We start from the raw sequence: 15,352 nt of genomic DNA on the forward strand, positions 1-15,352 counted from the left end.
GCTTTATTAACACAGAGCAAATGATGCCACAACAAGAAATGCACTGGTAAACAAAAGAAATCTACAAAATTATTCATATAGGAGATTTGAAAATAACAGAAACTAGTTTAATATAACAAATGTATAAACATAGATCTATATGTATATAATTATCTATATAACTAGATATCTAGTTATGTAAAAAAAAAATATATATAGATCTATCTATAGATCTATCTATATATATATATATATATATATAGATAGATCTATCTATAGATCTATCTATATATATATATATATATATATATATATATATATATATATATATATATATATATATATATATATATATATATATATATATAGATCTATACATCTAGATAGTTATTTAGAAATATAACTATCTAGTTATCTAGATAACTATGCATCTAGTTATGTAAATATATATGTATAGAATACATAAATATATATAGATCTATATCTAGATATGCAACTATATATAGATAGATCTATATATCTAGATATAAATATATAACACACACACACACACTTGCACAGCTCTTTCACACTACATTTTTGTCAAATATTTTTAATAACCTGTATGCCACACTTGAAAGCTCTCATACATCATTGTAAATGTCCATCTAGGAACCTGCCCACCTGAGTCTGAGCTGGCTGCCTCCCTAGTCGCTCTAACTTTGCTATTTCCACCTCTGTCCCGGGCTCCAGTAACCCACTTCGAGAGTGCCTTTTCCGTATCTTTGAGTGATTCCGTGGATGGATCCATTTCTTTTAAGTGCCCCTAAAAGACAAGCAAAGGTAGAAATTGCATTAGTGTTTTACTTTTAGTACAATGTAACATTAATGAGATTTGCATCTTCCCCTTCACGGGGCAGAAATGCTTGCAGAGATCTGCCAAAATCAAAGCACTCTCGAGTCATTATTATTATATACATACTAGAGGTGTGCCAATCGATCAGCCACCGATCATAATCGGTCAATTTCCGTGAAAAAGTGTATGATTGGTGGTCGCCGATCACGGTCTCTTGTTGCAGATCGCCTGTATCTCATTCGCAGCCTGCGTGTGCAGCTGATCTACTCTTTCCGTCACACTGCACAGACTTTTTCATTTTGCCAGATAACATGTTATCATTTATACCTAAAGGGAAAAAATAACAGCCAATCCAGATGATCGGCAGAGATGGGCCCCATGGGTGATCGGTATCGGAATTGGAAGCAAAAAACCTGATCGGAGCATCCCTAGTACACACACTATATTCTTATTGTAAATTTAAAATATATTAATCTATATAAATCAACTACTGACATAAAAGTTCTATCATGGTTTTGTATAGTTATTTTGTTAATACTGTTTGAAATGCAAACAATATTACCTTCAAATTTTGTCAGCAATCAAAACTTTAAGTTCTTGACAACACAGTGAAAGAATACTATGTGAATTAAACCAAAAATTGAAGTCTCAGTTTTTAATCTTTAAAAAAAAAAAAGATTGCTAAAAATAAACAGGCATATGACAACCAAAATAAATTAACAAATGTTCAAGAAAAAAAGTGAATATAAAACTGATCTTTACCATACAAAACATCAGAGACGCAGGTCCCGCAACTTGTTTCCCATGTCGGCCAAAAAGGTTGAACTGGAGGGCCAATTCAGGGGACATGAGGAATCGCACAGCTTGTCGTACTGCATCATCTAAGGACCCTTCTCCAATTTCTGCAACCATGACAACCTTAAGTGTAATGACAATTACAAGACAACATTTTAAAATCAGGATACATGATACATTTAGTTTTTATTAATTGATTTGTTATTCTTTCACAATAACAAATCAAAAGTAGCTTATATGCTTACTTTTATACATGGACAAAATGCTAATTGTTAATGTATATATCAATTTAAGTCACAATTAATTTTGAAGGATTAGGAGGAAAGAGTAAAGCAAGGAGAACCAAATGGGTAAAAGACCTGAGAGCAGCTCAAATGACAACTAGGGAGACGGAAGATCTAGAGTTGTGTGTTACATAAGTCCCTGTTCCACATTACCTTCTCTGTCGCTTTTCTGGAATATCATTATCTGTTTGAAGATCCGATGTTGCTTCTGCCCTTGCAAGCCTTTGTCGCGTTTCTCCATAGTACCCTTTAGAAAGTTTTTTTTAAAAAGTATTAAAACATTGGTAAATCTAAAGCTCCCATTTTCATTGACCAAACAAATGGCTAGTTGAGACCTAAACACCAGACTGAATACTTGTTAACTACAGTTAGTTTTTCCGTTTGCATTCTGGGTAAAAATCTATCTACAAATGCGAAAATGTCGTCGGCAGTAATCCAGCCCCCCCCCCCCAAGACCGGCCCCCGACCAGAAAAGGGAACAGTTATGTGGCCCTCGCAGGAAAAAGTTTGGGGACCCCTGCTTTAAAAGGTCACTTACACAATAAAACAAACATGATTTTAAAATATTTACTACTATGCCTTCATTCCATTTAGAAAAAAGTTTTTATGCCAAATATACTGAAACCACATGGGCCCCATTTCGTGTTGCCCATTTCTGTCCCATTCCTAGTTAGCCCACAATAATGCTGAATAGAGTCTATGCATTTGACAATATGGGTCCCATTTTAGGTTAAACATATGGGCCTCGTGTAGTTAGCCCAGACAAAACCCATGCCCATTCATCATTACCTATCTAGCCCACAACGACACGATTCACTGCAGTTTTATGAAAAAAAAAAATGTACCTATGCATGGGTGGATCCCAGCCAAGCCAGCACATGGGATCCAGCCATGCATGCTGGCTTAATTGGCTGTGAGAAAGATTATTAAAAATCCATGTACACAGAATGAAAGCGAAGTAGTTACTCTTTATAAATAATGTAAGTGGTTTTATCGTGTCAAAATACTTTAAAAACAACCTCCGCTAGCAACGTAGATTCATTAGTAAACCAATTTTATTCTGCAGCGTTGGCGCTCAAATTTACCGGTGTAGCAGCAAACAGAATGGCACCACAGCGTATTTGAAAATGGCATGGCCCAGAACAGTTTGAAATCGCTCTGCATCCAAATACTCTTACCTTAATAATGGCAGATGACTTATTGTGTGTGTGTTTTAACAATATCAAAAAAAAAAAAAAATCATCTCAAAGAAAAGCAAAAAAACAAAAAAGAAACAACTAATTAGGTCTCTTTTGGGGTACTCCGGTCATCCGAACCATTACGAGCAGCTCATTTTTTAACTAGCGATTTAAAATCTCTCCCTAAAATTTGATACAATGCAGACAAGACAGAGGTGTACTTACAGTTTCTTTAGTAGAAGGCCAGCCAACCTGCAGACTCCACGCCAACGGACTGATGAGACTACGTTTGATTTTGAAACCGCATATCCATCCGCAGTTAACAATTGCACGTTTTCCAAGAAACGCAAGATTAATTTTGAGATGCTACATCGGTTTAACAAATGTAAAACCGATCTAGCACTCACAAATGTTCTCAATGAAAATAAATAAATATAATCGTCCTTATTCAAATGTGCTTTGGAACTATTTTCTTTAGTGGAGGTGTAAAGTGTCTCTTCAATTCACCAACCTTTATTGGCAACGGTGCCAGAGAAAAAAATGAACAAAAAGGTTAAAAAAAATTATTGGAAAAAGATTAAAAGATATCAAAATAATCATTAATAGATAGAAATGTAAGTTTTTTTATTTTATTTATGCTGACAACTTGGAAAATGTTTATAGATGAACAAACATGCTCAAAATTTTACTCTCGTCTTTCTCACTTGATGAGTTTTGTTTGAATTTATTTTCTAAATATTGTAATATTTTTCACGATGGTCTGATCTGAACTATTTCTCCAAATAAGAATTAAGTCCTGCTGTGAAAAAGCTGCAATAAACATTCTGGATGTCTGAACATCCAATTGATAATAAAATAAAATTAAATTAAATTTAAAAAAAAGAAGCAAGGACAAAAGTCCACTCTGAACCAGGACCTATTTTGAGTGAGCAGCAGAAGATTATGCATATTTAAAACAGATAATGTCACAAAAATGTTAGAAAACATCTCAACTGTTCTGGTGTAAAATAATAAAAAGAAAAATGTTAGGAGTTCAAAGTGTAGCTTGAACAATACTGAACTGGTTTAAAAAATAAAGCATTGAAGCATATGTTGGTCTTCTGGAAGCCTAGTGTCATGTCAGTGTTAGTAAATGAGCCAGACACAGAAATCATGTAGTGAGCATGTTAGGTTCAAATACAATACATCTTTATGACCTCCAAGAAAGACAAGGTCACCATCCAAGGGGAGCTTTTCATTTTGTAGAAAGAAAAGCTTATACAATTGCTTCTACAATTGACCTTTTATCAACTCCAATACAGGTCAGCTGAGTAACAATTTCCTTAGCTAAAGGCCATCAATCTGACATTTCTGGTAATTTTTTTCAAAGTTTTTATAATCTTGCTCTTGCAGCTTTTGCTTTTGACATAGTGAAAATTTTGAAAGTGACAGGGTAACCACATTGTCTAGTCAGATTTTAACAATTTTTTCCCATTACCCCACATAAAAACGGAATGGGGCCTACATACCCATGCTCAGGTCCAACCCATGTACGGTCAGCCCATGCTTACCTCATGTGGGTTCAATGCGGTCAGCCCACATGGGCTTCCCATGTTGGTCCCATGATACGTAAACTACATGGGCCCCACATAGTGTTTCCCATTTCTGTCCCATCCCCAGTTAGCCCACATAAAAAAGGAATGGGGCCTACATACCCATACCCAGGTCCAACCCATGTACGGTCAGCCCATGCTTACCTCATGTGGGTTCAATGAGGTCAGCCCACATGGGCTTCCCATGTTGGGCCCATGATACTGAAACTATATGGGCCCCACATAGTGTTTCCCATTTCTGCCCCATGTTCACAGTTAGCCCACATTACTGCTGAATGGGGCCCATACATTTAGCCCACATGGGCCAGCCCATATGGGCCCCATTTTAGGTTACCTTATCGGTCCCATACAGTTAGCCCAGATAAAACCCATGCCCTCTCATAACCCATGTAGCCCACAACAAACCCAAGTGGGGCCCACCCATGCATGCTGGCTGGGAAAAATGATAGAAGACATCCAGACTGGACTGGACTGTTCTAAAGTAATAAAAAGAAAAAAGTGTTAGGGGTTCAAAGTGTAGCAAGAACAATGCTGAACTGTTTTAAAAAATAAAGCATTAGCATCATTTTTAATGGCAATATTCTAGTCTTCTGGAAGCCTAGTGTCATGTTGGTGTTAGTAAATGAGCCAGACACAGAAATCATGTAGTGAGCATGTTTTATGTTCAAATACAATACCCCTTTATGACCTCCAAGACGAGGTCACATCCAAGGAGAAATTTTCATTTTGTAGAAAGAAGAGCTTATACAATTGATTCTACAATTTACCTTTTATCAACTCCAATACAGGTCAGCTGAGTAACAATTTCCTTAGCTAAACGCCATCAATGTGACATCCCAGGTCATTTTTTCCCCAAGTTATTATAATCTTGCTGTTGGAGCTTTTCCTTTGGCATATTGTGAAAAGTTTGAAAGTGACAGGGTAACCATATTGTCTAATCAGATTTTAAATATGTTTTTTCCATTACATCACATCAAAAGGGACCAGGGCCTAAATATCCATGCCCAGGTCCAACTCATGTATGTTTAGCCCATGCTTACCTCATGTGGGTTCAATGTGGTCAGCCCACATGGGTTTCCATGTGGGTTGGACCCCAGTTAGCCCACATAGAAAAGAAATGGGGCCTACATATCCATGCCCAGGTCCAACCCATGTATGTTTAGCCCATGCTCATCACATGTGGGTTCAATGTGGTCAGCCCACATGGGCTGCCCATGTTGGGCCCTTGATAATGAAACTGCTTGGGCCTCACATAGTGTTGCCCATTTCTGTCCCATCCCCAGTTAGCCCACATAAAAAAGGAATGGGGCCTACATATCCATGCCCAGGTCCAACCCATGTATGTTTAGCCCATGCTTACCTCATGTGGGTTCAATGTGGTCAGCCCACATGGGCTTCCCATGATGGGCCCATGATACTGAAACCACATGGGCCCCACATAGTGTTGCCCATTTCTGCCCCATTCACAGTTAGCCCACATCACTGCTGAATGGGGCCCATACATTTAGCCCAAATGGGCCAGCCCATATGGGACCCATTTTTGGTTACCATATTGGTCCCATACAGTTAGCCCATATAAAACCCATGCCCACTCATAACCCATGTAGCCCACAACAAACCCAAGTGGGGCCCACCCAGGCATGCTGGCTGGGAAATAACGGACCGTCTCCCTTATCTGAGGTTCTCACCGTGTCGTGCAGGCTTGGTCTCCTCTCTGCGGTTAGCTGCAACCGAAGCCCCTGCCTCTAGCAAACAGCCAGTCAGCATTCCAGTATTTAATCCGACCTCACGCAAGCGAGATCTCGCTCCCTCCTAGCGGGAAACGACCCGCTTGCCAGCAACTGCGATTTTCTGTCAAGATTATCCAAATCGTAACATCCAGAGAAGCACCATGTTTCCACTCCCACCTGTTTAAGAATTCGCTTTATAGTTCTCGCGCTGACATTCAGAGTATTATATGACAAAGTCCGAATTTTGGTTGAGTGGTTTTGTTAAGGTCTTTCCTCGTTCTGGGCTTTGTGATTCCATGTCCGTGAAAAGCGCTTTCTATGTAAACTTCCCATTATTCTTTATGAATTGCATACAGTAAGGGCATCCGCAAAGTGCCCTCTGTCGCCATTTTCTCAGCAATTAACTGTTTACTCCGTTAACACGGCGTAAGCGGTTTTTCCGAGCCGCCTTTAAACATGAGTGCTACGACCCTCGCGCCGGGTTCATACTTGTGCACCAGTAGCTGGGGCCTGATGCTGCCAGCGTGAGCTGGGCAGCTGTGTGCAGCAAAATGGCATGACACAAAGAACTTTGTACTTTTCCCCCCATTTTAACCTACAGTTTCATAATGCAGTTGGACGTAGGTGATATCAGCTCAAAGATGACTAGCCTAATATAAATACAGCACATTAAGCTCGTTAACAAGTAAACTCGTCTGGAGGCGGGGCTGTTTGTCTCAACGTATTTCGCCTTCCACCTCAGTTGTCCGCACGCAGCTGCCCGCCGGTCTAGTAATCGCAGCACCATATTTCTTTTACGCGTCATGTGACTTGTTGAAGAGATTCCTATTAAAAGGTTTACACAAAATGCACAGAAACCTACTGAATTCTATGAAATTTTTATTATCAACTTCCTTCGTTTGATACTATGCCTACATCAGGACGGAGAGGATCAGCTGATAAAAACCAGCTGGTAGCCTCACGCCGCATCAATCACAGCCGTATCTCCAGCAGAGCAACAACGCTTCAGAAACGTATGGCAAGTATGACATCCAAAACCAACCGCAATCCACGCCTCTGATCATAAGTCGGCTCTGATAATTTCAGACGAGCAGATCAGATAATCTCAGGCAACCGACACGCAGCGGGATTCAAGCACCCCACCCAAACCTTAGCCACGGCCCACCTACCAATCAGCGACGCGCTTCCGGCTGCACACGGTGCACTAGTGGAGAGGACGCTACCCATCCTGCCTCAGTAGGGTCTATGTCGCACCATTCCAGGATCACGCCCCGCGTCCTGGGGCCGAGCAGTGGTTTTGATCATTATCTGTCAACGTCCATTCCTCATTAGGCTTGTTAAGTAAACTTTTCTCTTAAGGTATTTTGCCTTCCACCGTTTACCATCCCATCCTAATAAATTGGTTTCAGAATGCTCAGAGAGTCACAGCAGGTCCTTTACCTGTCATTTTCACACCATGCTCTTAATTCAGCAAGCTTGGCTCTGAATGCCATCGCCCTTCTCTCAGAGTCCCCTGTCGCCAGATAAATGTTCACGACTAATCACTGGTGGTGGAGTGTTCAGCATTTTAACCTCCATTTCATATTCAGGAGACCTGTCCACACCTCGCAGACCTATCCTGGCTTTGGCTCTGCCTTTGATGACATCATCCGCGCTGACTCAATCTTCGCTCAAAACCTCTGACCTACTGGCTTTACGCACAAGCCGCATGCTGCCTAACAAGGCTAACGTGCCTGCAGACACCGGCTCATTTTCTCGCCGGATCACCCAGCCACCACAGACCTTTTCAACTGCATCACGGCGTGTAAGCTGGCCTCTGCCTAACAAGGTTAACACGCCTGCAGACACCGGTGCATTTTCTCGCCAGATCGCCCAGCCACCACAGACCTTTTCAACTGCATCACGGCGTCGAAGCCGGCCTCTGCCTAACAAGGCTAACGCGCCTGCAGATGGCGGCGCCTCTACTCACCGGATCGCCCGGCCACCTCAGACCTCTCGAGCAGCATCACAGCGCGTGAGCGGGCCGCTGCCTAACAAGGCTAATGCGCCTGCAGTCACCGACGCATCTTCATGTCGGATCGCCCGGAAACCACAGTCCTTTTCAACGACATCATGGCAGGCAAGCTGCCCGCTGCCTAACGAGGCTAACGCGCCTGCAGGCAGTGACTCATCCTCACACCAGATCGCCCGGCCACCTCAGGCCTCTTTAACAGCATCTCGGCACGCAAGCCAGCCGCTATCTAACAAGCCTAATGCGCCTGCAGACAGCGGCACATCTCCACGCCGGATGGCCTGGCTATCACAGACTTCTCCAACTGCATCACCCACTAACCGTCAAATGTTCAAGCAGAATAATCCAGCCAATGAGCTTTAGCTGTTGGGTCAGCTCAAGACCCTAGCTGCGCTCCTGCAGCCAGCCAGGCCTCGGCCTGGCAGCTTCTTTTGGGGAGACGACTACCCTGAGCTCCAGCCCGAGCCAATCATCAAATCGCTTCATGATGCTCAGCACGAACGTCTTCAGCCGGGCCCGAGCGCCAAGAAAGAACACAGTCTAATAAATCCTTCTAACTAATGTTTTTCTCCGTGTGAGTTTCTCCAGATTGAATTAACACTCTTGCCTTTTTCTCTCTCTCCCTCTTTTTTTTTTTTTTTTTGAAAACCTGATTTTATAACATTTCTTAGCATAGTAACTGCCACAATCGTTCATGTCTTCCACTGTCTGCAGCTGAACAGTGTCACGGTGAAGCTCTCTAAGCAGGAACGAACCATTTAACGCAGATAGGGCGCGTTCAGGGCAAATATGGATGTCTGTTTTTTGATCTGGGAGTGGGAACATTAAATTTTTACTGCTAAAAACAATCTTTGAAAATGCAATATGATTAATTTTGTAAATGACAGGGCCCCAATTTTTTTTTTTAATTTCTATGAACAAAATATAAATAAAATTGTGGAGGGACCCCCTGTTGGTCAGGGCCCCTAGAATTGTCATCACTTTTCCCCCATATACCGCGTCCCTGCTGCAGAGCCACAGAAACCCGTAAAGTTACAGAAAACAAATATACACGTGAATTAAGACAGTTTCTGAGATGATCTCTGCATGAAAAAAGTATAAACATATAAACAATTAAAGCCGCAAGCGGCGTTGGAGGCCCTCGCAGCGAAGCACGCCGAAGGCCTATTGGCTGGGTTCCAGCACCGCTCCGCTCTCGCCACCACCGACGCTCTCGCGCAGTTCCTGCTGCCGTCCGCCAGGCGATGCACACCTACATCTTCTGCAGCGCTCCCTGACGATGCACAAGCGCAATCGATCTGAATTGCAATTTCAAGCTATTGGGCTATTTAGAGGCTAGCAAAGGTCAAGTCTAACAAGTTTACTGCAAATAGGATAATGCATGTATGATTTAGAGCAGTCTTTCTTCCATCGGAAAGAAAGACTGCTCTAAATGTTCTAACTGCTCCTTCCAACAGCTGACTTCCTGTTGGAAGGGGGCGGGGCTAAACTGAAGTCACCAATTGATAACTTAAATGTGATGAACTCTGGTCTGTGATGATACAAATGAAGTTTGATGCAGCTGGGAGCATATATGGGGAAGTTATTCCATCTTGATATTTCATGAAGAATGGCCAGATTTGAGGCTTGGCCACACCCAGATGCTTTGACATAGAAAAATTATTTTGATAACTTTTGACCTTCAATGCCTCAAGATTGTGCTGACTGAGTTTGAAGCCTGCATCTCGAAAGCTCTAGGACGAGTTCGCTCAGATAGGACGTCAATGAAATAGACAAAATTGCGACTTTGACCTAAAATGGCTGACTTCCTGTTGGGTTGAGAGCATGGCTCCAAGAGACTTTTTTGTATTTCCTGACAAGCTACATGTGTACAAAGTTTCAGAATTCTGGGATAAAGCATGGCTTGGGGCTGATTTTTTAAAATTTTCTAGGGGGCGCTGTGGAAGAATTAGGCCACGCCCACCAACGATTGCACTGGATTCCTGTTAGGGGGTGGACAAGGATCGATCTCAGTGAGCTTGGTGTAGCTGGGTTGAAACGTGGAATCTAGAGCAAAACGTATGGCAGTCGCGTGACCTCTGACTTCACCACGCCGCCACGGCAACGCCATCCACTGAAAACTCTTGGCGCTTCAAAGCAAGCAAGACCAACTTATTAGTCATGTGACACAAGATAATCTTGATTAAGTCAAGAGAGCCAGAGTTGGATCTTTCCAAGTAAAAAAAGACACTTCCTGTTTTGAGGGGGAAGGGCTTAGGTGAGGTCAGACTATGACGACATAGGATCGTCAGGCATCCAACCAGGATCCCTCATGCCATGTTTGGTGCCAATTGACCTTTTTATGAGAAAGTTATAGTGTTTCGTTTGTTTCAGCAAGTACGCCAAGTTCGCCACTCTGCCACGCCCCGTGAACGTATACGAAAAGTTAATTTTTAAAGCCCCATGCCTTTACTGCATTCTGACCAAGAATGAAGCCGATAGGTCGAATGCCTGAGGAGGAGTTTGTCAAAGTTCGACATGAGTAAAAATGAAAAATGGCCAAAATTTCTCCTTTGACCCAAAATGGCCACCTCCCTGTGCATTTTAGAGGGGTCCTCCAAGAGACTTTTTTTTCTTGAATCGAGGGTGGGAGGAGCATCTACCTACGTACCGAGTTTCAGATCTCTATGACCTACGGTTTCCCCCAACTCACATTATGGGGCGTTGTAGAGCAGTTTGGCCATGTCCACTTGCAATTCCACCGGAATCCAAAAATTTTGGTTGAGGGACAATTTTGGGTCAAGTTTGGTGAGTTTTTGAATATGTTAAAGGCCCCAAGCAGCCGCACACAGTGACAGGGAAAATAAATAAATAAATAAAATAATTGAGAAATCTTGCCATTACAATAGGCTTTCGCCAGCGCTTCGCTGCTCGGGCCTAATTATTGATGCTATAAGTGCTAAATAAAGGTTTTATAAATTTGATTTCAATAGTTTTAAATAAGTAGGATGTGATTGGACACATTTAGATTGAAACTAGTGACACACTGACAATGTACACAACATGACAACAGGAAGGGAATTGCTTTTACTTCTGTCTTGATTTGAAAACAGAAATGACTCAAACAGTACGTTACAAGATAACAATGTTGTCCTGTCCATGAGACTCCTGGCTCGTTTTCTGAGATCACTGATCTGTGACCTTTGACATCTATTGTTAAGCTCATAGTTTTTCCTACTATCTCTGTCAAGTTTATGTTCTCAATGTGTCTTTTGATTTTAAGCTCATGTTTCTTTTTCTGAATGGCTCAGTATGACATTGTGGCTCAGCCACAGACCCAACGGGAAGATGAGAGAATCTGGCCAAACTAAAGAAGTTTTCAACTTGGAGATTCATTTTCAAAGCCCTGGTTGAAACAGGCAAAACGCTTTTGAAAGGCATTTCTAAAAGGCTTGAGTACTGTAATGTCGATGAAGATGGTCTCTCTGCTTATTAAGAAAGATAAAAATCCCTTTTTAAATATATATATATATATAGTGTGTGTGTGATTTTTTTCAAACCCTGTTTTTGACTTTTTTTGTTGTTTTCTTAGATGCACCTGCCTCTTTCCTTTCAGAAACAAGGTTTTTGGTTGAATGAAAGTAATTTAACATTCAAATCTGCCAGTGGTATGAGCAATTTTAGTTTTAACTGTGTGATGTTTTATCTACATAACTAAATTTTAGATGTGGTTGCATTATAAAGGGATTCTTCCAAAGAAGTGATGAAGTGTAAGAATTTAATCTGAATATTTGTTTGATTGTGGTGTAGTTGGTATTACCTCAGTATTCCTCCAGAGCCGTTCTATTTATAAAAGTATCTCTTCCAATATTCTTATTCTGGACACGTCCTGCTGTCCATTGAATCAGTAGCTCAGTTCCATCCTCTTTTCTGTCTGTGTTTTTTAGCACATAGCTAATGGAAATGAAGCCGAAGTGGAACGTCTGTTGAGTGAAGGTGAAGCTGATGAAGATGTCAGGATGTGTCATCCCCTTTGTTCCTGTGACCTCTGTGACGGCCATCTGTCAGGGTCAGTGTGTGTCATACAGTATTCACACTCCTAGATTATAAATGTAGGCATCCCACATCTTTTACCATATCTTTGATGACAAGACTAAATCACTTCTACATTACACCAATCAGGAATAATAATGTGATATGTCTGTGCAGTTATAGATGTATGACTGAGTGGAGATTTGGTTAATCAAGGAGGCTAAGTGAACGCCTCAAATCATTCCTGAACCATTGGTACTTTGAAACAACCACAAGGAATACTGTCTGTTAGTGTACATGATGTGTCATGTTCATGCAGATGGTACAGCCAAAGGTTTACCGGGAAAACTTTGCCTAAAGCAGTGGTTCCCAAACTTTTTCTCCTGGGCCCCTCTAGTGGTTTCCAAACATTTTCTGGGACTTCCATCCACTCAAACCCCCACCCCACCCCCCAGCACACACAGTGTTCATCATTGTTGTGTTTTTTTTTTTTTATTATTTTTTATTATTTTTTTATTCATGCATACCGCTTCCTGCGCCCCCCCTAGGGGGCACGCCCCACAGTTTGGGAACCTCTGGCCTAAAGCATCTTAAGTTATGGTTGGTTTCTTAAGGAACCAGCCATCTACATTTTCCAGGTTGTCCATAAAGAGCATCTTGTTCTTCATTCAGTGCCCTAATGGCCTCATCCAGACAATGTTTACCTGATGTCACAGCTGTTCCTATTTTGTTCATATCTACATCCTCTCACTTTCTGAGTTCTAAACAGCAGCAGCATCTAGACGATCTGAGTCTACATTTGTTATCCTGTCATGGCTCTCTGTGAAGTGAGAGCCTCAGACAGGGCAGGCAGTGCAGTTATTTAAACTTACCTACATGGTAACCTTTTGTTTCAGCCGCTTGAATGATCTCTCCATCATCACACCGTTCTCCAGAGATGACAGAGGATACACTCCACTGCACGCCGCTGCAATCTGCGGTGAGCTACTGCTGAAACACAGACAGTTCAAGCACTGAACAAACATAAGAAGATCAACCATTTAATGTTTTTGATATTGCAGGTCAGGCCCAGTTGATCGACTTGCTGGTGCATAAAGGAGCTCCAGTTAACCCCACAGATTACCACGCCCTCACACCGCTGCACCTGGCCTGCCAGCGAGGATACCAGGGCGTCTCAGTGAGTGTCAACACACAGGAATATGCATGAATGCCCTGCTTTGATCTGTTGAGGCTAAGACTCACCCCTCTGGTCTGCTGTCCATCTCTCTTCCAGCTGCTGCTTCTGCACTACAAGGCCAACACCGAGGCCCAAGACAACAATGGAAATACACCGCTGCACCTGGCCTGCATGTATGGGCATGAGGACGTATGTCAACCGCTGACCTTTTACCCTGTTAACAAATCTAAGTATTAGTTTTTTAAATCACAGCACACACAGAACAAAAAGAAAATACCTGACACGAATGTATTCTCAAATCGTGTACAAGTTTTGGCAACATTATATTCTTTCAAGGTCAGTTTCATCACCTGTCCAGCAGCAGACTGTATCAAGTTGGAAAAAAAACTTTAAAGAAACATAACATTCAGTTCCTGGATTGTTGTGTTCCAGTCTGATAGTATTAATGGTGAGTTGGATACCACATGTAATTACAAATAACATAATTCTGATGTTTGGAATATCTGAGAAGTCCTGGGAAATTTTTGTGTAAGACGTAGCAGCATATTTGATCATTTCCCAGTGATGTAGATGAGCATAAAAATCATGTCTGATTTTTTTTTTTTTTTGCTTTTAGGAGAGACTGGTTTAAGTTGAGTCACCACTTGTTTCTAGGAAACAGTAAAAAACATTGATCATGTTACCAAATAATACATATATAGTGCTACTGGCTCAACATCCCCAAACACTAAGTGCATGTATTTTAGCTGGAGGCTACATGTTCTGCATTTGGACATCATTGTCTCATGTATAGAAGCACAAAACAAGTAAGGCAGCCATTACTGAAGCTTTTGACACAGTCACCAGTGAAGTGTATTTGAGAAGAAATAGACAGAATAGACAGAAATAGACAGAATGACACTGGAGAGGTACAAAAAAGAAAATGTACTTTTGAAAAAGACAGGCTCTGGTGGAGAAGGAGAGGCTAAAAGGCTTTTCTCTGATGCCATAGAGTCTCAACCTTCCAAACATATTAAGAAACAAACTATGACTCTTGAGCAAAGATTCAGCTCTAGTGTTCTTTCCACATGTTGATGTTTGCTTTCCAGGTCCACTAAACAAAGCATTCTGTGCGACCAGACTAAGGTTGCTTTGATGCAGCGATCCTGTGAAAAATGGCTCATTTTACTTCAGTTCCCAGTGTAACAGTAACATTTTTAAGAGCATCATCTTCTCTCTTTGGAAGTGCAGTAAATGCAACACAAGATTAAAGGTCATGGAGATTTCCCTCCAGTAAAAACCAGAATGTAGATTTTTTTCTGCTGAAAACCTGCTGAGAGTTTTGAGAGCCACGGTTCTTTCTATGCCTGGCGTCAGTGTGTGAAGGCCTTGGTGTACTACGATGTCCAAACATGCCGCCTGGACCTGCAGAATGATAAAGGTGACACTGCACTGCATATAGCAGCTCGATGGGGATATGAAGGAATCATCCAGGTGCTGCTGGAGAACGGAGCGAGCACACACATCCTCAACAAAAATAGAGAGACCCCACTGCAGTGTGCACTCAACTCTAAGGTGAGCCATAGACTCAAAGTACTTCACTCCAGGAGAACATGTTACATAATCTCCAGAATGAAGGTCTCACTTCAATGATTTTGAACAAATGCTGTTTAGTCCATATTTAATTTCCTTGCAGATCCTCATGCTGTTGAAGCTGACACAGAACAACCACAGCAGAAATGATGTGAGTCTCTAGACACTATGTCTTCCTGTTTTAAGTT

The 15,352-nt window shown here is 41.7% G+C and overlaps 1 protein-coding gene across 3 annotated transcripts in view; it reads left to right on the forward strand.

Moving 5' to 3' along the window:
- Positions 1–15,352, forward strand: part of ankrd27 (ankyrin repeat domain 27 (VPS9 domain)) — a 48,722-nt gene that overhangs the window by 23,797 nt on the left and 9,573 nt on the right. For all 3 annotated transcript variants that reach the window (XM_088006621.1, XM_088006622.1, XM_088006623.1), the window contains 6 exons: positions 12,331–12,452; positions 13,312–13,394; positions 13,477–13,592; positions 13,689–13,781; positions 14,949–15,146; positions 15,268–15,315. In XM_088006621.1, the coding sequence (XP_087862747.1) occupies positions 12,331–12,452; positions 13,312–13,394; positions 13,477–13,592; positions 13,689–13,781; positions 14,949–15,146; positions 15,268–15,315 (660 nt within the window). The remainder of the gene's footprint in view (positions 1–12,330; positions 12,453–13,311; positions 13,395–13,476; positions 13,593–13,688; positions 13,782–14,948; positions 15,147–15,267; positions 15,316–15,352) is intronic.

This window comes from Poecilia mexicana, unplaced genomic scaffold, assembly GCF_051168715.1.
Source record: "Poecilia mexicana isolate PSO_F unplaced genomic scaffold, ASM5116871v1 scaffold_6, whole genome shotgun sequence".
Lineage (NCBI taxonomy): Eukaryota > Metazoa > Chordata > Actinopteri > Cyprinodontiformes > Poeciliidae > Poecilia > Poecilia mexicana.